At 39.3% G+C, this 25,126-nt stretch overlaps 1 protein-coding gene across 9 annotated transcripts in view; it reads left to right on the forward strand.

Annotated features, from left to right (window-relative positions):
• IL1RAPL2 (interleukin 1 receptor accessory protein like 2) overlaps positions 1–25,126 on the forward strand; it is a 394,699-nt gene that overhangs the window by 266,819 nt on the left and 102,754 nt on the right. For 8 of the 9 annotated variants that reach the window (XM_032996140.2, XM_032996138.2, XM_032996142.2 and 5 more), the window contains one exon: positions 15,759–15,833. The exons of the other annotated variant lie outside the window; for it this stretch is intronic. In XM_032996140.2, coding sequence (XP_032852031.1) covers positions 15,759–15,833 — 75 coding nt within the window. The remainder of the gene's footprint in view (positions 1–15,758; positions 15,834–25,126) is intronic. 9 annotated transcript variants of the gene reach the window in all.

Consider the following 25,126-nt stretch of genomic DNA (forward strand, 5'->3'; position numbering starts at 1 on the left):
ACCTAGGATCCTTCATACTTGTTTCCCAAAGGAGACATTTCAGTGTGTGGTATTGGTAAATCATCTTTCTAAGAGGCAAAGCGAAATGGAAAGAAGGAGGGAGGGGGCTTGCATACTGTTAGAAGGATGGAAGGAGAATACTCCATTGTGGTGTTTGCTCCCACAGTAGTGCGGATTTGGAGATTTTGAGTGTTCCCTGGTGGATGCCACTTGCCCCAATCCAAATTTTCCACGCAGACACAGCAGAGATGAGCACCAGAGAGAAACGTGCTCCTCTGAAAACACTTCATCAAAGCCTGTTTATTTTGACTAACAGTGATCAGTGTACAAAAGAGTCAGTGACATCTCTTGAGTTAGGATAACATGAGGAGAGAGAAAGCAAGTTTCCTCACATGCAGCCTAAGCTCCTATCAAGCCATTTTGCCTGCCCAGATCAGCTCAGCTTGGTCATGGTAAAAAGCATCTGCCTCAGCCACCACAGTCAAGGTGAGCAGATACACCTGATGCCGAGCTGTCTGCTTCTCTCATGACTCTTATCAGAGTCTGTTAAGTCAGGTTCTTTGACCTAAAAAATATGGCTACAGAATAATCCTTGTTGGTTCGTTTCCATTTCAAGTAAGCATAAATCCTATTGCTAATTCCTCTGTTATAGTGCTGTGGGGGGGCTGGGTCTCAGGGAGAACTCTGCCTCAGAAGTAGTTCACATATTACTAAACGAAATGTCAGGCTGCTAGCCAAAGATAGAGAGATGGTAGTTTGTGATAGACATGTTGGTAAAATCTGGGAGGAAAATACTGGGCAGAAAGATGGGGGGGAGAAAATTTGCTCTGTTAGATATTTGTGAATTGAAAGTGACAACTTCTAATATTACTAGCAGGAAAATGTATCATGTATTAAATTAATGTACCATATTATGGGGTGCTTTTATACAGTAATTTGGCACTCTTGGGGAAGTTTTGTATTGAGAAGTAATAAAGAAAATTCTAGTGTAAAATATGCTACCTTCAACATTCATAAAACATGCCATACTTTAAAGGACCCAATCCTGTTCCTATCCATAGAAATGGAAGCTTTGCCATTGACATCTGCAGAAGCAAGGTCAGCTACAGAATGATCAATTAAATAGGATTCCAAGAATGATTTACTGTCCCCACGATATTCATTTTCACCCCATTAGTGTTCCTTTTCGTTAGTGTGACCTTCAGTCTTGCATAGTGAAATGCTCATTGCTCCATACCATGACACAACATGATGAGAATACAACTGATAAGGCAATGGTCTGAATCAAACAAGATAGTACCAGTGCACAGGAACTTTTTGTACAGTACAGTGAACTCCTGGCCCACATCTTGTAGTGGTTTTGGACACCCTGGCAGTATAAAATTGGTATAAATCTAATAAATAAGTTAATGTGTATGTTTGAGGAATCAAAATATCTTTTATAAGATCCATTTGATTGATGATCATTCTTAAAGTATTTCAGTGACTATAGCATCTAGACATATATTTTCTTGAGGGGGAAATTAATGTTGGTTTGCTTTCCCAAATAAAAATATCTAGCTGTGTATCTATCAAATGGAAAGCAAACAAAGGGCTAATCCCAGTGGAACAGGAATTCAGTTATGAGCCATCTATATCACAGACCATGGAAATCTTGACTTGCAGTTTCCACTGAAAAATAGAGATGTTTGATGTAGTGACAGATGATATACTATACAGTATTTTCTTTTTCTATTGCTATTGGAATTGTATATTTAGTGAATTAGTCGTGATTGATGATAGTGTTTTAAGGACTTGCTAGTTCTTCCTGGGAAAAGATGACATATTTTAGCTATATTAATGGTTTGAGACTTAAGGATAGCACCATATATTTTTGTAATCTTTCAGCAGCGAAGCTACAATTTACACAAATGGATTCGTTCTGTCTTTAGCTTAAGCAACTCTGACAAAAGATGTCATTTGAAGTAATGTTGCTCATCATTCATAGATGCAAAATCTTAAGGCTCCATTGCTTTGATATGAAATTGCATTGGAGTTTTCAACTCCTTGCAAGATCAGTGTATGGTGTTAATGATAATTTAACTGTTTTATGCAGCTCCAGATTAGACTACTTTTGAACACAAAGGTGCTTATTTACCAACAGAAAGAAATACACTAACTTGAGAGCATATTGGAGGAGGAAAGAAGCATTCCTGCCACAACTCAGAATTCCCTAAATGTCAGCTCTGGAGCATTTAAAAAATAGTGCTACCATGCATTCAGCCAAAATGGCCTGTTTAAAGTACTGTATATTAGATCCTTTTACAGCACCTTGCTAAAGAAGCACATCATTGATGAATAATACCAAGGGCTGGGAGAGGTCTCTGACTTTTACTTTGGTGTATTAGCTAAAATGGAGCCCAAACCTGCAGTTGCATTTGAATACTCCCTTTTTTTGTGATATCAGTAATGCATATATAGGGACCCATCTCTGTATGGGTAATAGTCAACAAAAGCATGGTACAAAAAGTAGTCTTTAGACACAATCTGGAAATAATAACAGATTAAGACAGACGTTCTGCCTTAAAAGCGTATCTAACATTACTGCTGCACTGTGGTTTTGCTTCTGTGATCCAACCCTTTTACAGTGCAGCTATGCTTTTACTACTAAAAAAATCCCCAAACAACAACCAGACCCCAGCCCTTCCTTTCTCTGTTTAATCCACTAGTTCTGTAAAAAGCAATGATATCATATAGTTGGTAAATAAGTGATAGATCTTTATGTAGTGTCTATTTAACAAGTGTGCTGACACAGAAAAATTTTCTTTATTTATTCATTAAAATCTGAGAAAGTTATATTTCCCACCTGTAATCCTGTATTTAGATTGTCTCCATATTATCCTCTTAAAATATTTTGTTCTGTAATTGATAATCCAAATATTGTTCACCTCCCGAGAAACTGTCATGCTCTTTAGCTATGCATGTCACATCTTTCCGTTTAAAATGTTGCCTTACATTTCTAGAAAACAGACCTTAGAATTGAAGTAAAATGATTGATAACTCTTATGCATCAGAAGGAGTTTATGGACGTGTACATGTTGATTAGAGAGAACTGAATGTGGTGCATAATACATTTTAAAGCAGACAACAAAACAGAGAAAAATTTTCAAATAGGGGTAGGTGGTAGGTAAAACAATCATATGTACCTGGGGCATGTTCTCACACTCACCTGATGATGAATGTGACAAGTAATGCAACCTTTACTGTTTCCTACACTGCCATTGCTGAGTTTGTGCTCAGCTTCTCCACCAGCCAGTCATCCTATCCTTTGGGGTTGAAGTATTATAGATGGTCAGGAATTTATATTTTTTTATTTGGGGGGAAATTTGTGGGGTGTCTTTCTCAGATTTTGCTTTCATTTTACATTGGAACAAAAGCCAGAATTCTCAAAATTCCCCTCATAAATGTCACTTGAGAATATGAATAAGAACTGTTTTAGAAAGAAATGGAAGTTTCAGGGTGGCATTATTGGAAAATTTGGGTGGAGATCTTCTTTAAATGACTTTGTTGCTTGAACATTGTTCCATGAGCTAAAGCAGTAGTACTACATAATCATAGATAAGATATAAAATGGCAGTCAAAATAGTATGTTGAGTTTCATTTGAATGATGTAGTTTAAATGTAATTGCAGTTACTACCTAGAACAGATTGAATCGTCTTGTTCTCTTGTTGAAAATGTCAAAGCAAAATCTTAAATTGCTTCAACACATGACAAACAGAAGACACTTTCAACAGGAAAATGAAGTGTCAAGCAGGTTCGTTACAACAAGCTGACACAATTTCATGAAAAATTTCTCAGAAATTACATTCCTAGTGCAAAACTTATGTCTGGCTGCTGGAGAAAAAGCAGCAGAAAACCTAAAAACTGGGTAATGAATGGTCCTCTGAGAAAAGCAGAGAAATGTGGCAGCTGAGGAAAGTGATCTCTGTTTTGAGCTTCTTCACCAGCAGTGTCCCAGTGGCTGAGGGTAGTGCTGATTTCGGTCCTGGCAGTCGGATGGAGAAATTACAGGAGAACAGAAAACCCCTCTCAGGAGCCTGCATAAGGGCAAGTAGTTCAGGCAGAGGCAAGAGGAATATCTGGGTATTTGGGCAGCCCATCGGTATCGCATCCATGCACTGTTCAAGGCAAGGGGGGGCAAGTTCCCCTTGTACGCACTTCGTGTGTATAGCCCCGGCTGAGCAGAAACTTGGTGCTGATTTGTTAATGAAAATAGGATGCATGCCTCGCCTCGCCTCGCCTCGCCTCGCCTCGCCTCGCCTCGCCTCGCCTCGCCTCGCCTCACTTTGCCGCTTTTTCTGCTTGGTGTTTTTTGGCTCTTTCCATTGTTTTTTCTATTTTTTTTCTTGATTTAAAGATTATCTTCATCTTTTAATAAAGGATGGAGGAAATATACTGGAGGATTAAATCCTTATCTGCAGCCATTGAAGTGCCTGTGGGACTGTTTAATCTCACATTTCAGGGGTTTTGGTAGCTAGGCCATCCTGCAGTTTCTGCTGCATACTGTATAACCTGTTCCCAAATTGACCTCTGAGACAGGTACAATCCATCACTCACTCCACTGTCAAGTTTATTTTATGCTCCTCTGATATAAAAGTCTGGTGTGTTGACAGCCTGTTTAGGAATGGTCACATACATTCAAAACAAGTATAGTCCCAAAGACCTTTTTTTGGTCATGTCGTCACTCCTTTCCATTGCTTTTAGTGTCACCATAAGGTCTTTGAATTGTTTTACTGGGAATTTAATTTGTTCCTCTCAACTGTGCTGCGTGTCACCGGGCTCGTTAATGGGGCTGCACAGAGGTGCACCAGTGGGCACTGGAATGACATTTGTCCTCATGCTTTTTGTACGTATAGCTGCCTATGCAGCCTTTAGTCATGTTCCCCTTGGAGGTTTTCCGTGCCATTCTTTGCATCTCCTCTGACCATTAAACATTTTCAAGGAATATGTTAGTCTTAAAATATTACATGTTTATTGTTGAATGGTCGCCTCCTGTAAACCTCATGCATGGAAGTGAGAGTGTGCCTACTGACTTAGGGTGCGAGCCATTTATCTGGAACATGTTTTATCAAAGCTATGAAGTTTCCAATAGCAAGTTCTTTGAGGCAGTGCTTTGTGCATGTTTAGTGTATTTTTGTGAAAATGAAATTGCATTCTTGGATCAGAAAAATTCCCTGTGTTTGATAGTAGCTGATACAGAAAGACTCAGGTCCCACACCTATCACTAGGGGCTATTCTGCTTCCCATCAGCTGGTATAAACTCTGACGCAAGTGGGAAAAGGCAGCAGTGCTGACTGAAAATGGGTCGTCCCGCCAGAGATTTTTATGGATGCCACTTTTTTTTTGTTAGTTCTTCTAAATACTTTGCCTCAGATAAAATGCCACATTTTATGGGATAAGTATCTCCTTCATTTCTTAAAGCAATGTCTTTCATCAGAAGATTTACATTTTCTTGATCTTCAGTCATGAGGCAGGATAAACAGTAGTGAGTGTATCTAGGATTTCTTTACATGCCTATATTATGCCTGCTTTTATTGATTTTCCTGCTCATCCAACCAATAATGACTTGGTTTGGCCCTATTTCTTATTAACAGTGCTACATGTGCTGAGCGAATAATACAATTCAAAGCTTTTTCAATGGTAAAATAAAAAAAAAAAAAAAAAAAAAAAGCACAACCTGGTGGAATATATTTGAAGGAAAATTAGAGACAAAGAACCTGCATAAATATTGCATAATTTTATGAAAAGCTTTTCCTTGTCAAGCATAGTAACATTTTTCATCATTGTAGCAAGCTGTCGAAGCCAGGGTTCTAATCCAGAGAGTGAGTCAGAATTAATAGGCTGGATGGGTCAGGGTGAAACCTACTAATTAAACCCCTATGGAGCGAAATCAATTGGCAAGAGGTGACTTAACAGAAGTGTCCATATTTCTTATTTGTGAACATTATTAATCTAAAAAACTTACAATTGAAATTCCATCTAAAAATTGTTTGCTATATGGCTGCTTTGAAATTGTAATGGTCCTGTTGAGTATCAAAGCAGGCTGAGCTGTTACACTGTGCAACATCTAATCATGTCCAGAGTATGAGTTCTAAATGGTTTCTACTGCCTTTGAGACTTCAAGTGAAATACATTTTTAATGTTGATCTTCAGGAGCTCTGTCCTCTTCTTTGAAAAACTACACAGAAATGTTTTGTCTGTAAAAGAGGCTTTGACTCAGGGTTATCTCAGGGCACAGGTAAGCCATGCAGTTGCCTGAAACAGCAAACTAAGAGAGGTGGCAAAATGGCACCAGCTCCTCCTTTGCCCCATTGTGGTGTGCACTGGCTGGAGGCTGCTATTGAGTTTGGAGATGGCTTTTCGCAGCCCCAAAAAGAGCACCCATTGTTTTGCCTAGATACAGTACCGTAGGTGCTTAATATTTAGTTCAGCTGGCATTCCTCATCCACAATAATTCTCTTTTGATACACTATCCATATTTAATAGGAGGTTTTTTGTTTCAGAGAATAATGGATTGCTTGATTTTTATTAAAACAATGAATAAAATCCACTCCATGATAATTCATGTTGCTGGGATTGTGCTGTGGTGCAATAGTTCACTGTGCACGAGTGGTCAAGTTGATCATGGAATGTTAATTGGTTGTGGACTGCAGGCTTTTGGTACTCTGGCTTCAGGTTGACAAGAATGATAGCTTTCATTTGCATGCAAAGTCTCCAGCTGTCCCTTCAAGATGGATGATGGGATCTGGCTTCATCCGTCACCACTTCTTTACTTTTTTATAAGACAAAGAAAAAAGAATTCAAACAGCCAAAAGATAAAATGTCATAAAATGTTCTTTGCGGTTCTCCTTGAAATAGAGGGTAATTTCAAGCATCTTATTTCTGCTCAGAGTCCAAGAGAAACATTTTGAGTACAGATGAAATGATGTGTCCTTTGTGTTAAATGCACTCCATTCATTAAATAAAGCACACTCCATTGGAGAATTTAATGAATTATATTGCAGGGAAATGTAATCTACATTTAGTAACAATTTATTACACTTTTTTCTCTACTTCAGAGGAAACTCATGCTTGCTTCATAAAAGCAAGCTGCATGATCCACATTTGGGAAAGGAATAAAATGATCATGCATAATCTAATCCAATCTGTGAAATTTAGAAATGCAGTGAAAAGAAAGGTGCATTGGCAGCTCTAGGAGTAAGGAAACTTGATAGCATCAGTACAGTGAGAGCCCTGCTAACACAGAATTCTTCTGCTTTCCAGCACCCACCTTGCAATGACTCATGACAGCACTGATAGTAACCCATATCATCAGTGTCACTGAATGTTTCACATCAGAACATGCATAAACAGTCAGCTGCCACTGGCATTTAACATGTATATCTGTATATCGCAGTAGTGTTAAGTGTTCAGCCCTGTTGTAATTACTTTGTGATAGGCATCTTGTGGGATTTTGCCATCTGTGCTTCAGTAATGTACAATCTATGCTATTGTTTCTATTCCACTGCACCAGAGTCTGCCTATGTCATATTCTGTTGCGTAAGTGCCACCAGAATCTCACCATTTAATTTTCTACAGCACCACATGACTCAATTGCCTTGTAAGAAGGGAGAAGAAGGTCCTGCACAACTCTGAAAACTAGAAGATCCCCAAACCAAAATCTAATTAATTTCTACTTTTCTTATAATTTCCATTAATTCAACAGAATTAATCTAGTAGCTGATGCTCCTGCCCTTCTTTCCAAAGCAGTTTGGCTGACTCCGTGCTCTCTGATAGCATCCTGTGTTCAGTAGATGAAGACATCTTAGGTGAGAAGAATAACAGCAAGACTTCTTGTACAGAGATGATTTTGCACCTGAAATTGCCAGCTGCTATTACTAGTTTTTAAAACAGTTACCATGGGCTGCAAGATTATGTCTGCAGCAGAAGCTGTTGGAGCAGCTGGCAAGCACAGGACAGACACAGCTAATTGTTTAGGATTTTGACTGCTCTCAAAGTCAAAGTCATGACCAGCTTCTTCTTGGTGCCAGTAGTATGACCTGTCAAACACGGGTCTGTTCTGAGTCATTGAGAACTTAATGGGTTAGAATCAAAACCACCAGTAATGATCCAAGAGCATTTGAGTGCCTTAAAATTCATTTCCCTTGTGAGCTCCATTTTAGTATGGACCCAGCATCTTCTTTAAAACTGTGATTGTGTTGTCCTCCTTTCTATGTCATAAAAAGAATTCATGTGATGAATTTCAATTATTTATTCCTAATACAAAAATATTCTAAACTCTTTCTTGCAGAAAATTGTCCCACAGAGGCAGACCAAACAGCGCATTAAGGCACTCTTGATCCTAGGTAGACTTTTCAAAAAGTGATATTCATGGTGATGGTGGCAAAGGGAGGGGCATGAAGTCACTGTATCATTTCACCCTATTGTCCCAAAAGATGCATTTCCTGCTCAAATACTAATAAATAGAGAAAAACTCTTTGTCCCTGGTTAATGACTCCTGGCTTCCACACAAGTTCTGAGTTTATCGAGTTTGAGTTTATTGAGAATAAGTGTTCGGTGTTTGTTTTCAAAGGTGGAGACATTTATCCTTTGACAACATTTTGTGGCAATGGCTTTATTTCTGCTACAGCAAATGACGGATGGAAGTGCAATCATTTTGTCAGCTTGATACTGTAGTAAAGGAAAGGCAGCTCAGTAGCTGAATGATGAAAAAGTATGTTTTGACTGACTGGTAGAACACATGACAATACAGCTAATCAAGGAACAGTGCCCCCATTTACACACAACCTCCCAAAGTTGCATTTTTATGAATGAGTTGCTTTGTGTAGTTTTCCATTGCTTTTCACCTTGTGTGGTGATTTACTGCTGTGCCAAGAAAATGAGAAGTGTTCATTCTGATCTGGTAGTGGACCTTGCTGGTCAACGTGTGTTAGAGGCTCAGTCCACAGAGAATACTTATTAAAAGTCCATGTGGGAACCCTTGGCTCTTTAGGCAAGCTTTTAACTCTGCAAGTACACAGTTCAGTCTCTGACAGCCAGCACTATGGCTGTCACATTTACATTTACATCTGCACAATTGGCTCACGCGTTTCCTTAGGTGTAAGCAGCAACATAAAAGACAAAGCAGTAGCAGGTCAGGCCTGAAGCATTTTTCTGTCAGCCATTGAGAAGTCTGTTGGCACAAGCTGGGGTTTCAGATGAGCCAAAGGGAGCTAGGTACATATTTTTTAAAAGGTATAATGCTGAGCTTCTCTTAGCAACATGTGCCCTCTGGTTAACATATTGATTTAGTGCTTTGCACACAGTTAGTTCCATCTTCATCTATGGCGTGAAAGTTGCAATGTCACTGCCAAGATTTTTAGTTGCCAAAGTAGATCTAAGCCATGCCTGGAAGCATGTGTATTTGAACTAGGAGGGAACAAAAGCTTAACTTCGGATATGAGCTAGTTTCAGATTAAGGATTTTAGCACGTTATTTGCCCCAGAGGATGCTATTCAAATAGATCAGTTCTGCTGTCAAAAGGCTAGCTGGATTCTTGATTGAATGATACTAGAGGCTCTGTGTTAATTAATGGTGGGAAAATGCCAGATCCTTTGATTGAAGTAGGTTGGCATGTAATTGTCTCATGAAGATTTGAAACAATTTTGTTAGATTCCCTGCATTCTGCTTCATATTTGTATAATTTTTCCTTTCATCACTGCAAATTACATGAACAAATGTCCAGGAGGTACATCAATAGCAAAATTATAGAATAGCAAATGTACTTAGTGTGCTTATCACAAGAAGAGGAAAAGTCATTATCCACCCTAAGGAAGAAGAAGAAAACCTTTCCCCAGCATTTGACCAGTTCTTAGCCACATGCGAGTTAACATTTTTAACCTTCTGCCTTCATCTTCCTTAGAGGAGTTACCTGGTCTGGAAAACGCTCCAGCTGTGCTGAGTCACAAGAAAGAGGCCCTTCACATTATAAGCAGCTGGATTTCAGTGCATGACCCTGGTGCTGGCTGGCTTCACACTGGCAACAATTCAGGTCCTTGGAGCACAGGTGATGCCTGTTGGCTTAGAGCATGCCTTTGCATGCACAGGGGAAGGTGATCTTCATTAAATTCAGAAGTTGTGTTTAGCTGATCCACTCAAAAATTGCAGTAAGGAAGAGATTTGTGTTCAGTATAGCAACAGCTTGGGCTGTCTGCCTCTTACTGTGGTTGCTGTAAAAGAAGTCTGGCTGGAGCAGGGAGAGTACTGTGAGGCGGCTGCGGAGGGAAGGTAGGAAATAGCGTAGGGGAACTAGAGCTGTGTCAAATAACAAACTGTGAATGAACTGGTGCTTACTGCAATGCCTGGTAGTTTTTCTAGTTGGTTATCATTGCTTATCCCTAAGTAATGATATCCTAAGGCTGTTTGTTTTCAAGTGCTTTGTGCTTTTTCAAGAGAACTCATTAGTGTGTCAGATAAATGTTTGAGTATGGAATGAGAGATTTTTGGAACAGTAAGGCTGTGGTGGAAAAAAAAAAAAAATAAATGGGCCCCTAGGCTCTTATGCTGCATTGACACTTAGAAGCAGAAGCTTCAAGGTTGTTTTCTTCTTCAGTTGGTCCTGTGGGTAGCTAGACATTACCCTGTGCAGAAAGTCATGCTCTTCCTTGTCTGCTAAGGATCACTGTGTATCTAATTAGAGCGACCACATCTCTTGCAGGTCTCTCTTCTGCTTTTCTGTGGCACTTCTCCTGGGATAGCATACTGCTTGTGCCTGAGAATAAAAGTATTGTGTGTTCTGGGAAAGAAACTGTACCTGTATGAACAGTTGTAGAGGAGCATATCAGCGTATTGATTTGTACAACTCTGTGCCTTTAGATGTCTTCTGGAAAAACCCCATGACAAGTGGTGTTGCAATCACAGCAACTTGATTATTGTTTAAAAGTTTGTGTATTACTTTCTAACGGGGTGAATATAAGCATAGGAGGAAACAGCACTCTAAGCAACTGCCTAGCAGTCTGGCTGCTAAACAGTCTCTGGCCATGTCTACCAGGCTTTTATGGGAGGCATGTGCATTGCCAGGTGCTTCCGGGTAAAGAAATGTCTTTCCAGCTTGTCACCTATCACCTGTGACTTCAAGCAATGCCCCAGGTAGCCTGGTGTTACCCTGGTGCAAAGCACCAGAAGCCCTGTGTGAGCCCTCCTCTCAGTTTTAATTCAGTACTGTACTTGTATCAGCTGATATTTGTTTATGCAAGTACAGCCAAATCTGTCCCAGCCTGTTTGTGTGATGAAATCCTAGAATGACAAGTAAAGGCAAAGAAACCTCTTAGTGCGCTGCATTGTCAGACAAAGTATCTTGCAAAAATAGGCCTGTCTCTGTGGCCACAGGAATTGTTGCTTTGAGGAACTAACATAATCCTTGTTCTAGTGGATTCACCATGTTGCTGCTCATAGCAGCCCAGGAGCATGGCATGTTCCAGGGGGCCTGGGGTGGGGGTGGGAAAAAAAAAAAATAGCTCTATTCAAGCTTTTCCTGTGAGAGTTAATGAGGTGCATGTACATTTCTTTGCAGAAGTACTGCTGTACCTTTAATAATAGGAAGATTGTTTGCAGTGCATTTAGTTGTTTTAATCCAGGGTGGTTTTGTGGGAGGTGAAGAGTTAGATGAGAATGCATAATACTGTTAGCTTTATTAAAGACATGTTGATATAGTAACAGCATTAACTTTTTGTTCTGCTTCCCCTTCTAGCAAGGCTGGAAATCAGAGTGCTGCACATCTATAAAACTGTTCTGAGAATTAAAGAAACTTCTCTTAGAGGAATGGGCGTTTGAATAAAGGTTGTTTATGGACTTCTGTCAAGTACAGAGATCATGAAAGATTAGCATCCCTTGAAGCAGAGAATATCTTGTACTTCCTTACTGTTTAAGAAGGACCAAAAGTGAATTTCATAAGGTGAATAAGCGATCTGATGTCTGACCTCTAAAATAAGAATGGCTTTTGTTTTCTGTAAACACATATGACACTGAAGAGCCAGCAATTCATTGCCTTCTAGGCTCAAAATCCCTTTGGGCCATTTCAGTTCCTACATAAAGAGCTCTGACAGGCTGCCAGTTCATTATAATGATTACTCTCCAAGAACAATATGGCACAATATAACCATTTAAAAAGTGACAAGCAGGAGCATATTTAGAAAACATCTGAAGGCTGCAAGTAAAGCTAAGGGAAAGGGGGGGAAGCCCTGGTGAGATAGGGTTGCAGGGGGTGTAGATGGGAGTGAGATATGAAAAAAACATTAAGCAAGGAAAGCCTGAGCACACTGGCACAGCATGGATGCAGCTACCTTGGAAAGTTTCCTCCATGTCTTGCAATGCATGATTTAGTACCAGAGATGGAAAATAATACAAGAAAAGCCTAAAGGTAGCAACAAAAGCCTTGAAAAACTAAGGAAAAAAGATAAGAAAAATAGCTGTCGGTAACATACCAGAAGGTCAAATTGTTGAGGCTCTTCACAAAGTAAAAGGGACCAACACTCAATGGGGATTAAAGGTTGGGGGGTATGTGTTTGGGCTCCCTACCCTGGATAGGTTTCAACCCAAAACAAAATTTACCTGGAACATCAAGTTGTTTAGAATTGTATTCTCAAGCTGATCTTCTCCATTTCAGCCTTTATTTGTGAGTTCTTGTGTCTGTGCTGAGCTTTAGTCACATCATGATGTCTCCTGAAGGAGTCCTGTAAAGGGTTGGTGAGAGAGGTGCTTGTTCTCACCTACTCTGGACAAAGGGTTTGATTCTGTTAGTACTGGGGGTTAAATCGCAAAACCCCTTTGCAGCCATGTGACCTTTCCACTCTCTCCACACTTTGCAGCAGACCCGTGTGGAAGCTGCAGCAAGTAGCTGCATGTCTCTGGCAGTAGCAATTCTCTTCTCTGTGCTGAGCATCTGGGGTACTCCTGCATTTAGATATAGGCCAGTGTGTTGCCTTCCTAAGAAGTATGAATTGTTCACTTTAGGCCAAACTGCATTTTCTAGAGATTGTTGGCTCATTCTTTTAAGAAGTTACTGACCTCAGTTGCACAGAGGCAGTTAACAACACTGTTAAATTTTTAATACCTTTGTAGTAGTTCCTTTTCTTTCCTCAGTCCAGCAGGTGTTCTGAGGAAGTCTGCCTAGACAGTATAAAAACCAATAAAGAAACCAAAACCAAAATTACAGAAAAGCAATATTGTCAGGTTGTGACTTGAGTGACAAGATTCCCTCTCAGCAGATGCCAGCGCCAGACAACACTACCTCTAATTTTATGTGATGAGTTGGGAGAAAATGGCAAGCAATACCTATGAAGAGGTCCTTCTTATATCTGGCAGCAGGTTACAGTTCGACTAATGTAATTCTAGTCTAGTGGTTCTTGCTTCTTGCTAGCTTATTATTTATTGACAGGGTTTTTTTATGTGAGGAATTAGAGTATAAGAAAAGCAGAGCTCTTACACATGTTGAACAGAAAAATGTCAGTACTGAAAACTCTCATGTTCCACCTTACCAAATGTTCTGGCTATCAGCATCTTGGGACTTCCTGGAGTGTTGGGAATGAGGTTTGCTTGAAGCAGATGTGACCTTCAAGTAAGAAACTTACTGTTTGAATTAGGGTGGGACTTGTGGAGAAGCTGGAGAAATAGTTCTCCATTTCCCCTTGGATGCAATTGGATTTTATGAGGAAGAGCATCTCAAAAGCTTTTAGCAATTTAAAAGCATATGTTGCTTAAAAAATCATCAGTGGTATATGTTCCAAAGTCTCTTGGGTTTGATGCCCAAAACTCCTACTTGGAAGATTTCAGCTTTGGTTAGGACTGAAATTCCTTAAAAAGCAAGTAGTTAGACTGTACTTATACATGTAGGTTTGGCAGTAGTTTCGTCTTATTCTCTAGTGACATTTAGATGACTTAAGTGCATTAACACAGCAAATTAATTATTTGTTTCTGCCAGAAATTTTCTACTCGCAGGCTAATGCCCTAATAATAAAATTGTACAAGTATCTTTGTTGCTTCTGGGTCAATCTTGTTTGTGACTTTGCATTGGATGAGCAATTTTGAACTGCTGAATTCTCATTAGCAGAATTTCCCATTTATCTTTCATTCTGAGCCTTGCTTCTGGTTTTAGTCTTAATAACATGCTGTTCAAATAATTTTGGAGATTCCTGTGTTGTCCTTGTGGGTAAACTGTACAAGGAGTTGTTCTTATACGTGATTTTGATCTGAAATGTTGATGTTGGCTGCTGACTTGTTACTGAAATGACTATTTTGTGATAAACAAGAGTTTGAGAACTTCTTAAGGAGTTAATAGTGTGAACCGTAAATCAAACAGGTATTTCTTTAATAGCTTGTCATTTTCTGTAGATGTGAATGTAAAAATGTTTTGTAGGTTGATTTTTTTTTTTTTTTTTTTTTTTTTTTTTTTTTGGTATCAGAATAATTCAGCTACCTCCAATTTTATGCAACTGGCATTTGATGGTTGGTTATCAGAGCCACACGAGTGAAATGTGTGACTGCTGCACCTCTGCTTCAGCCACTCAGCCAGCTTGTTTTAAAACGCTAGGGAAGGTGTGTTGAACCACTGACTCATGCTGAAGCAGACTGGGGGAGAGATGTCCTCCCAGCCCGCCAGTGGCTCAGGCTGAGTTGAGAGCATAGGCTAGGAGCTTGCAGAGCTCAAGGTCCTTCCGCTTGGTTCAGGGATACCTGCTGCCCCAGCCATGGGCAACTTTCAGCTTGAACTACCAAATGTCTGGGTAGGCTTGTTTCCTATCAAACCAGTAAGTGCTGAGGCTTCTGAGGACATCAGGGCAATTTTGCCTTAGTTTTTTATTGAAAAATTCTAATTCATTTTACAAACTCAGATCAAATAATTTCAGGTGATGCATTTTAACTGGAAAAGTTTTGAAGTAATTTTGAAATGTTTCATTTCATGTGGTGCAGATGCTGTATTTGGTTAAAAACTGTTCCCTCCGTATCCAGGAATACTGAGTCATTTGTTTCAAACTAGCACCAACTTACAAAACCCATTTTCACTGTCTGGCACTAAGCTCTCAAACTGGGTCATGAAGCCGGTGTCTGTAGCTGTGCTTTTCAGTAGTGTTGTTAGCTGTGAGTGACTGTCCTAGTGGCTGGAGCACTTGCCTGGTAGGGGCAGGCTGGGGTATTTTTTCTTGCTCTCAGGTAGAGATACTGCTGTATAGCAGAGGGCAGGGTCCCCATTAAGGTTTGAGAAGAGGGCCCAGGTGCCCCACTTTGGGTGGGAGCGTAGGCTAGATGTCAAGCCGCTGGGGTTCATCAGACAAGATTATGTGCAAATTCTACTTGAGCATCTAAATACTGTTTTGGGCAAGCATAAAGACATGTTGGGGCTGGTCACACTGAAATAGATTTGGCTGGCATTTCAAATTAGTTAAGTGTGTTAACTTTGCAAGGTGAGGATCTAAGATGTTTGACCTAGTTATATATAGATTAAAAGTGTTTTACTGCTTTGTATTAAAAATGTAATTCTTGGGTAGCTCATTTCTGTTGAATCAGTGGGTCACCGCAGCCACTAGGAAAGCGGTAACACATTGGCAGTGTAACAGCCATGTTATGTAATGAATGTTTACATGCCATCAAGTATACAAACACTTGATTGCTTACATGACAGAGCTTTTCTTTTGCAGTCATTGGTCTCAATTTTTCCATTACATTTTCTCATTTTCTTTTCTAGCTTTACTCACAGACAAACCTCCAAAGCCATTGTTCCCCATGGAGAACCAGCCAACTGTTATAGATGTCCAGCTGGGTAAGTCCCCTTCTGGGAATAATAGATCCTAAACTTCCACTCTGGTAGCAGATGGGAAAAATTGAAAGTGGTAAGAAAGGTTTAGTGGTGCTGTTATTACATGCAAATCAATTTGCAACTTCATTTAGAACTGTAGAATTTACTGCCATGGCAATTTAAGGGAACGAACTTGTGTAACATCAGGGGATGACAGTATTAATTGGTTACATTGGGTATTAAGTATAAAGCACTGTTGCTCTTTTTAACATATGATTGATAGAGTAATATACGTCTATACTGGTGCTGTATTGATCAGTTGATGTTCACCATAAGACAAATACTCTCATAAAAGAAGTGCTGATTCCTTTAAAAGTTAATGTAAAACTGCATTTTGAGGTTGTTCTGAATGCTTACCAGAAAGGGCTTTTGACTAAAATGCTTGTATGCTTTTCTCACTCCTGTTACATATTCTTCTATGAATGCACATATCTGAATCTCAGCTGGCAGCCTGTATTTTCTCTCATGTTGAGAAACTCTAATGTTAGAGAGTTCTGCTAACTTTGGGGAGCAGTAGGGCATCTTGGTGCTGAAAGAACTGCTTGGCTTTGAAGATCCAGAGTTCTCTGACTTGAAAATAGATTTCTAATTTTGAGAGGCAGAATTGGAGATGCTGTTGAGGACTGTAGTGCCATGAGCTTAAATTACAAGAGATGTGTTGCAGATGTGGATTATTCACTGTGCTGAAGCTGTGGCATTTTCATTTTTCTTGAGCTTGACATTTTTCTTCCTTTTATACTAAAGCTGGCTAGGATTCAGTGGTGGAATGGTGTTTAAAGGCAAGCAGGGTCAGAATGAAACATTTTAAGTGGACTGGTAACATATGTGGTAAAGCTGTTTGTTTGTTGTGAAACACCACAGGGTCCTACCTGAGCTAAGTACAAAGGCACATCATTGTTCTTAAACCGGGCGCCAATTTCAGTGAAGCACTTAAGATGCTATGAAGTATTTTAAAATGAGGCTTGAATTCTTGAATGTGGTTGTTGAATCATGGTGAGAATATGAATCATTTGTGACCTTACCTAATCTTAAAGATCAGCTTTCTCTCATATACCTGAATTGACTCAGGAGTCTATAGGGTCTTGCACAGGGAAGACAGCAGTAGATCTGGGAAGCAGCCAGTGCCAGATGAATTCTGCAGGCTGGAGCATATGTGCATATTCAGGTTCCCCTCCACAGAACTCACATGTCTATAACTGAGCAGAAATTGGCCCTAAAAGGGGAAAACACAAAATTAGTCTGAAGCCATAGTCAAAAGTCCACCAGAATTAACAGCAAAACACAACCATTAAAGTTTGGATCAGCCCAAAGGGTTGAATTCAGTCTCCTGGTCCAGCTCCTTAAAAGTCAACTTTCTAATGATTTCCTTTGGGAGCAAACTGTCCCTGCATACATCTGTGTAATAAAGGCAATCAAAGAGTACACATCTTTGTTTCCTGCATTTTTATTCCATCTTCATTTTCTCTTCAAATTTCCCCTGTTTCATCAGGTCTCTGTTGTTTTTGCACTGAATTTCTTCTTTTTTCTCCATGAAAACATTTTTTTCTGACTGATTAAAAAGAGGTTTTATTAAAAAAAATGAAAACAAACAAACCCCTTCCTATCCTTTGAGATATGGCTCAGTAATAGGATTTTGGAATATCTCTAGAGGGAAATATAAATCTTGCATCTTTATACGTTGGATTGTAATCCATTAGTTGTCCCCTAAGATAAGGGAATTTACATATGGTGCTTTTTTTCTGATATGTTAATGGGTTTGGTTATTGCCACTAAACAATATTCATATTATGTGTAAAAGATTAATGCTTATGAAAGAACCTGAACTTACTTCTTTAACATACAATGAAGTTCAATGATTTCCCTCCTGATTTTAAATGACAGATAGAGCTAGAAAATTCTCAGGCACCACCTTCATCTTGTGGAGGCCACCTGTAGCTTTGGGCTGGGAGGTGGAGCTGACCTTTGCAATATGCTGCAGACCCTCACTGTGTACTGGAGCTTTGCAGGAAAGCGAATTATTTGATTGCATCAAAGTAATGGAGGAGAAAGTTGTATGTAAGGTCATCTGCTGGAATACGTTTTTGAAATCTTGTTAAACTCCTAAGAGTTTTGAACAAGTGATATTCTTCAGTACTTTAATAGAAATCAAAGTGAAGTTTCTGTGTTTTACAGGCCCTCTAGCCCATGGAGCCAAATCACCCAATATGTCTGCTTTTTCAGTGGTTATGCAAGTATGAATGTGCCACTAAACTACAAAAGAAATTGAGTTTAATCCATCTACTTGTTCTGCAGAGATTATTTTAGATTTCTATTGGAAAACTAATCTTTAAAGAAATAGCTGTCTTTTCTCTATAAGCAGAACGGATTAATAATTATTTACTGTCTTTATCCTTAATGATTAGCACAGTGCAATGCAAAATCTTCCTAGAACTCTAGGCAGTGGCCTAACTATTTAGCAGCCTATTTGACTTGACTGCAGTCTTCAGTATTCACCTTACAGCTTTCAGCTTTTGTAAGAAGATTCATGTGAAAATAGGAGTGCACAATTCTTATTGACAGTGAATAAAAGAGTTCCTTCAGGTTTCAAACGTGCTCTGTAGCCTGCCTTCTTGTTCTTAAGGAGCACGAGTGTACTTTTTGCTTTTTCCATTTTCCTTTGGAATGTGACAGAGATCAAAACCAACCCCATCAAGGTTAGAGAGCAGCAGGAACTGGAATTTGCTTCTTTCTTGTTTTTTGTATTTTCTTGTGCTGGAGAAACAGAGCCAAAGACAGGAGGGTTGACAGGAGGACAAAAGAGCATCCCAGAGGACTGGGGAAATAGTCCAAAACAATTTCACTGTCTCAGATGCTTTACCAGGTCAGATAATCTCTTCATCTCTGGACTGACCTAGAAAATAATGACAGATTTTTTTTTTTTAATTGTTAATTTGCTGCTTTTTCATAAAAACAAAACGAGAAAAACCCTTTTAATTTGTTTTTTAGCTCTTTCCAGTGAGACCAGAGTAGTAATAGTTCTTGATTGAATGGTATGCAGAACGTTTAATCTTACTATAACTTGGTTTTAACAAATAATGTTTATTCTTACTATACAGTATATGCTTCTGCAAATATATCACATTAATATAATGTTTTTCCTGAAAAAAGATAACCCCTGAGTTACCTTCAAGACATTAAAATAAAATTTGACATGAACCAAAATACATACAGGTCTTCCGCCCAGGAGATAGTGTGGCTTTAGCTGAAGGCCCTTAAATTTTCATTTGAACAGTTTTGTGCTATAACTCTATATTCCTACAATCTCTGTTTGTAAAATGTGACTGTCTCCCATGTAAAGCTCTGAATGTGAATTTATTAAAGCTTATACCACTGTGATTCAAAGTAGTTATTCAAAGACCCCTTTTTTTTTAGAGCAGGAACTTGCTGTTGCTTTGATTGACCATATAAACCTAAGCAAGTGTATGGATTGTTCATACCAAATCCCTGAGGTTAGAGAACTCCATATGTGATTTAGAAAAGTAAAAATCAAAACCTCAGTCAGGAGTCTTGAGGCTGCAGTGCAGTAAGTTTTAAAGATCTATTATCTATTTTCACGTACAGCTGTTCTAACAGTAAGTGGAGGATGCTGTGCTGTAAGTCTTAAGATGACATGTTGGTACATCATTCTGCTGATTTCTTAATTTATTTTTTAAGTTCTTTTCCAGCTAACTCTTCACTCTCACGATCCATTGTGTTTTGATTACATGATAACAGAGTAGGCTTTTTCTCTGAACTAGTTCCTTTGCAGGTTTCTGGTAGCACCAAGAAGCCAAAATCTGACTGATAGATAGATAGCTGTGAGTTACTGCACTGCCAACTCTCAGCTGATGTAAAAACAGCATGTCAGGGACATAAGCATTTTGCAGAAGAAAGTAAGCACAGTTGTGCTTTGCTGAGTGACTCTTGGCTGGACAAGGATCTGTAAGGATCTTATAGGAATTATATCTAGCTAGTCTATGTATAATCAGCTCCCCGAGTCATCTAGCTAGCACCATGGCTGGTGTTTTACACTTGTGTGTTCCACAGAGTATCAAAAAAGCTAAAAATACAATATCAAAATAGAAACTAAGTCTACCTGCTAACTCTGTACCATGTATTACAGTGATTTCAATGTTAAGCTAGTCTTTTCCTTATGAATAAGTTAGTTGAGACTGGAATGAATGTTTGCGTGTTTTTGTCTATATTACTTGAATATATCATTTATGTATCATTTGCTTTTCAACTATGTACTGGCTTTGTTTTCAGGCGTTTACTTAAGATATGTAGCAGTCGTCTTAGAACAAAACCCAAGAAATATCTATGTTAATTCGTTCACTGAACAGGGAAAATGTCAAGGGGTTTAACTCATTTTTGTCATGGCAGTTTCTCTGCTTCTAAAGATGCTGAAGGAAGAAAACACATAGTTTATGAGGATTCTCATTTTTCCTAATAGCTGACCTGTTCAGAAAGATTTTGTTTCTAGAAGATTTAACAGTGCAATTCCTTGGGACTAGTTATTAGGCAGATCAATAGAGGTACTGTAGAACAAGTACAAGGGAATATACAAAGTTACATCTGCTGACAGGTATGGTAATAGAATTAAAAGTGGGAGGTTTTTTAAAAGAGGTCCTTTTTGTTTAAAACGCTGACTGGAAGGAGTCATTTGGGAAGTGAAAATCTATGCATTTGCTGATAATTTTCACATACTGCATTCACTGTCCACAGTCTTAATTTTCATTGAGACCCCAGTTCTCTTAAAAATAAATAATAATTATTAAAAAAAAAAAAAAATCTGCAAGATCTTTGAGACATCCATTTCATACCAAGCCTATCTATTCAAGACAATCCAGCTGTGTCTGTCGTTACTGATTTGCTGGTTAAATCATGCTTTCTTCATATTTAAAGATACAAGTATTTGATAAACATCTTAGTTGAATAGGGTGGTGATCTTGAACAAAAAAACGATACAGAAATTTTGAACTGTAATTCAGAAAGAGCGAGTGATTTGAAAGTGAACTTGGGAAGGAATTTTCATAGTGTGTTTGCAGTGTGAAAAGAGCACTGGTACCCTTCTGTGGCCAGGCCTCCAAGTGCTGTGCATGTGCCTTTTGATTTGCAGTTTGATTAAATGATCACATATGACAACTACTCAGGAACGTAGCAGGTACATATGAAAAACAGGTATTTTAGATGTTGGTAGCTACTTGCTACCCTTCTGCCTGCCTTTCCCTCAGCTCCCACCAAGCATTCTCCAGTCTAGGGCTTAGCAGGGCCTCTCAGATGGAGAGCTGGGTTTCTGTGAGCTGGGTGAAATCCAGAGCTTTGCACCTCCCTTAGGGCAGTATGTCTCTCTCCCTGTGCTGCTCCTGCTTCCTTTGCTCACCTGGGGCAGCACAAAAGAGACAAGCCTTGAGGAATCAGAGGTGACCTAACCGAAATGAACCTTGAGTGAGCAAAGAGGCTGAATTGAGAGAAAGATGAAACTGAGACTGAGAAGGGATGTCTGAGGAGGATAAAATTAAAGCTTAGAGGGCAAAGAGGAGACAGGGCTGCAGATTTTTTTTTTTTTCCCTTCCTTTTTTTGTTGAGATTTGGAGCTCTTGTCACTCTGTATAAAATGTGGCAACAGCCCAAATACACATTTTCAGGGAGTTTTTGGAGCCCAGTGGGAGTGAGACATGGGCACAAAACTGTGCTGGGCTTCTGCAGCTGATGTTCAAGTCACCACAGAACATGTTTAGACTGACTTTTCTGAAAGCTTATGGCCTGATTAGTCTTGAGGATTTTCATGGAAATGTCTTGTATAGAGACATTAAATTGGTCATCCATAATATATAGGTCATTAAATTGGACATCCCTTCTCTTAGGCTGAAAAGAAGGGGGATGGAAGGAAGGAAATATCTTTTTTCCCCGTTCTCTTCACCCATTCTGTGAGAATACCTGACATTTTTGATAAAGATCCTTCCCCCTTCCTGTCTTCCAAAATTAAAAAGTTCTAATTATGATAATTAACTAATGCTTCAGCTTTGATTTCACCTAACAGATCAATCAGTATAAAATCATAAGCATATGAAACCAGAGCTTTATAAAGAACAGCCTTGAGAGATTATATTACCTACATGTACACTGTGTATCTTCTGGTTGGGAACCACAATAACAATCAGCAATATAATTTTTTTCCTGTTGAATCTGACTTTTCAAGATACAACTCCTTTTCCTGTCAGAGTAGTCTATAAATATTATTAAAAGTAATAGTACTTTAAGTGGAGTAGTGGTTTATGGTGCCCCACCCAAGTGGTTAAATTGTGCACTGAGTGCCCTACAGAGAGGAACTGAACGTTGTCTATACAGACTCGGTTGCTCTTTACTGGTGCAAGGCCTGAGTGTGGGATGGATGACAGTCTTGCCTCAAATCATATCCTACTGCCTTATTCTGTCTGGGTGGAATAGCCCCAACCGCCATACCGGGGATCTAGGTTTGTGTGCAGTGAATGGCAGGGGACTGGGGGAGGTGGGGCTAAAGACAGAGAAGGCATATGGCTAGTGTCCCCTCCACCCCAGCACCAGCAAAAATTTGATCCCCCCCATCCCAGTTTTCCCCATGCTGCACCTTCATCTCACAGCTGTGTCCCCCATGCACTGTTGCTGTCCAGAGGAGCAAACTGGTACCCTCACTTTTGTTGTCTCCACATTATCTTCCAGCCATCCAGGGCTCTACACCCACCTGCTCCCGCAGATAAGCTGAGAGATCCCCTTTCTTCCCACAGGAGACCCAACCCCATAACTATTCCCCTCCCTGTGTAAATTATTCCAGGCTCAGTGCTGGAAAATAATTTCCTCCCAGCAGTGCAGACTGCAATACCAAAAGCTTCATGTTCCTGCACAGAAATACATGAAGGAGCAATTTTCTCTAGGGAATGAAGAGAAACTGAGGGTATATTCTTTAGGACCTGCCTTCCTCTACAGCACAAGGGACACCGCTCCACAGCTATTTCAGCCATATGTGCCTGTATGAAAGGAGACAGGATTTGCATCTATTACAGTCATTTTGTACTAATCTGCAGGGAATATTAGAGACAAATTGTCTGACATTTAGGTTTAGAAGTAGTTCCCTAAATACCCTAAGTGTATTACCACTAATGCTTTGATACTAATTTGGTACGTTGTTAATATCCCTGCTTCTCTCAGGGATAATGGTGAAATGCTGTACTTCAGAGACTTGGGACTGGGATCTGTTGTTCAGCTGGTGTAAATCCTCGTTTTGCCTTCTGTATGGTTAATCCAGATTTACATCTGTGAAGCAGAGAATGGTTTGTTGGCACACTTATTTCTTTAACAGACTTGGAAAGATGTGGCCAAATTCTGGCTGCTGATCTATGGTTTTTACACTCATTGGGACCCATGGGATTGGCACAAATATGTCAGAAAGGAAGATCTGTCACCTTCCAAATTTTTCTTTTGTACTTCTATAAACTATTTATTGCTTATGTTGATTACAGTGGTCATTACATCAGTTTTATATATACCCTCAGGACTAAATGACACTGACTTTATAGAAAAAATTGATGAATTGATGTCAGATAGATACCTTTGCAGTTAGGTTTGAAACAGCAATACTTTAGATAAACGTGTTGTGTTCTTTTTATTACAATGAAAGTAGTAAAGAAGAAACACTCCAGCGTGTCCTAGCTTACAGTTGTTCAATGGCATTCATCCAAAGGCATTAGCTAACTTATGATGATTGAGGAATGCCTCAAATAATCTTGCATCAGTAAAACTTTCTCTGAAAGTGGTGACTGTTGTGTGAGGGTGTCCAGGGTATGCATCTTTAGCACTTCACTAGTACTAAGCTGCCATTAACAAATACAACCATCACTTCAGCCATCACAGACATGCAGCTATGCTGAACTCGGCTAAAGGATCTCTTTTTTGGTTTTTCTAGATTTACTACATTTGACTTGTGTCTGAGAAATGGGCACAAGTTTGTTTCTGCAAAATGAAGTTCACTCCACTGGATAGAAAGTAGAAAAGATGGTCTTAGTGGAGAGCAGGGGACTAGTGCTGTTGATAAGAGCCATGGGGTTTTTTGTTCTGCTGTAGTTGTCCTGACCTCAGCCAGGACTCTATGCCCTCTTTTAAAGTGAGATTAGTATGCCTCTAGGTTTCAAGAATGTTGTGGCAACAAAATCGCCTGGTATTAGGGAAGTGCTCTGAGAAGGACGAGGAGGAGTCCAGATAGGAAAGGCTTTTACCAGGATTTTTTCCTCCAGGACCTTCCCTTTTGGGTTCTGAGCCTGACTGCAGACACAGAGACATTTGACTGCACAGTCCAAAGACCTATGCTATTGTGCATTGAAAGTCAGGCAATATTAATGTTCCAGAAAAGAGAACTGCAGGGCAAAATTTGCACCATTTTCCATGCTTCTTAGAAACACTGTCACTGGAAGGAATTCATGTTCTGCCATTTTACATTCTCTCTACAGTGTTTGTCATATGAATGAGTTATTAGGCTGTGAATGCTTCATATATTCTGCAAATTACAGAGTAGAAACATTCGGCACTACTATTTTGACCTTTTCAGCATTCTGTGATTTGCTGGGCATGCCATTCCACATCTCTTGTTTATGGCCTCACTAAAATGTAGGGACGGAGCCGAGTGGGCAAACAGTCAAAATATACCGGGCTGTGAAAGGTCAGGGTCATGCATCACAGGGCTGTTGTTCAGTGAGCAGTGAAGATGAAAATCTAGACTAACCATTCTCATGATTTTTCCTCCTTTGCTGAAAAATAATAGCAAATCGTACTTTGTAATCTGTTCCAATGGCAACAGTGTAGAAAATGAAGAATGATGGTGTAATTTTTATTTTTTAAAATTTCAATATCGTAATTTTATGATCTTAGAGGCTGTGAAAATCAAAGTTGTCATAGTCCTTCAAAAGAAATGAGATGGAATTCTACTCTCCAAATCTTTGCTTCATTTAATCCATGTTTGATAAATGTTGCTCTCAACTTCATCCTTGATACCCTTGTGTTTGTCTCTATCCTACAGAAACAAATAGCTTGTATTAGGTAATTGACCTTTGACCATTAAAACTAGGTTGATTTACTGTACTCATGTTAGACATTTCAGTCCAATAAAGACCAAATGAAAGAGAGTCAAAGCAAGATTTTCTTGAAATGAAAAAGATACCTTTATTGCCTACTGAAGACACATGTTACATGACTTCTCAGTACCTCTA

Source organism: Tyto alba, unplaced genomic scaffold (assembly GCF_018691265.1).
Source record: "Tyto alba isolate M040663 unplaced genomic scaffold, T.alba_DEE_v4.0 Super-Scaffold_5, whole genome shotgun sequence".
Classification (NCBI taxonomy): domain Eukaryota; kingdom Metazoa; phylum Chordata; class Aves; order Strigiformes; family Tytonidae; genus Tyto; species Tyto alba.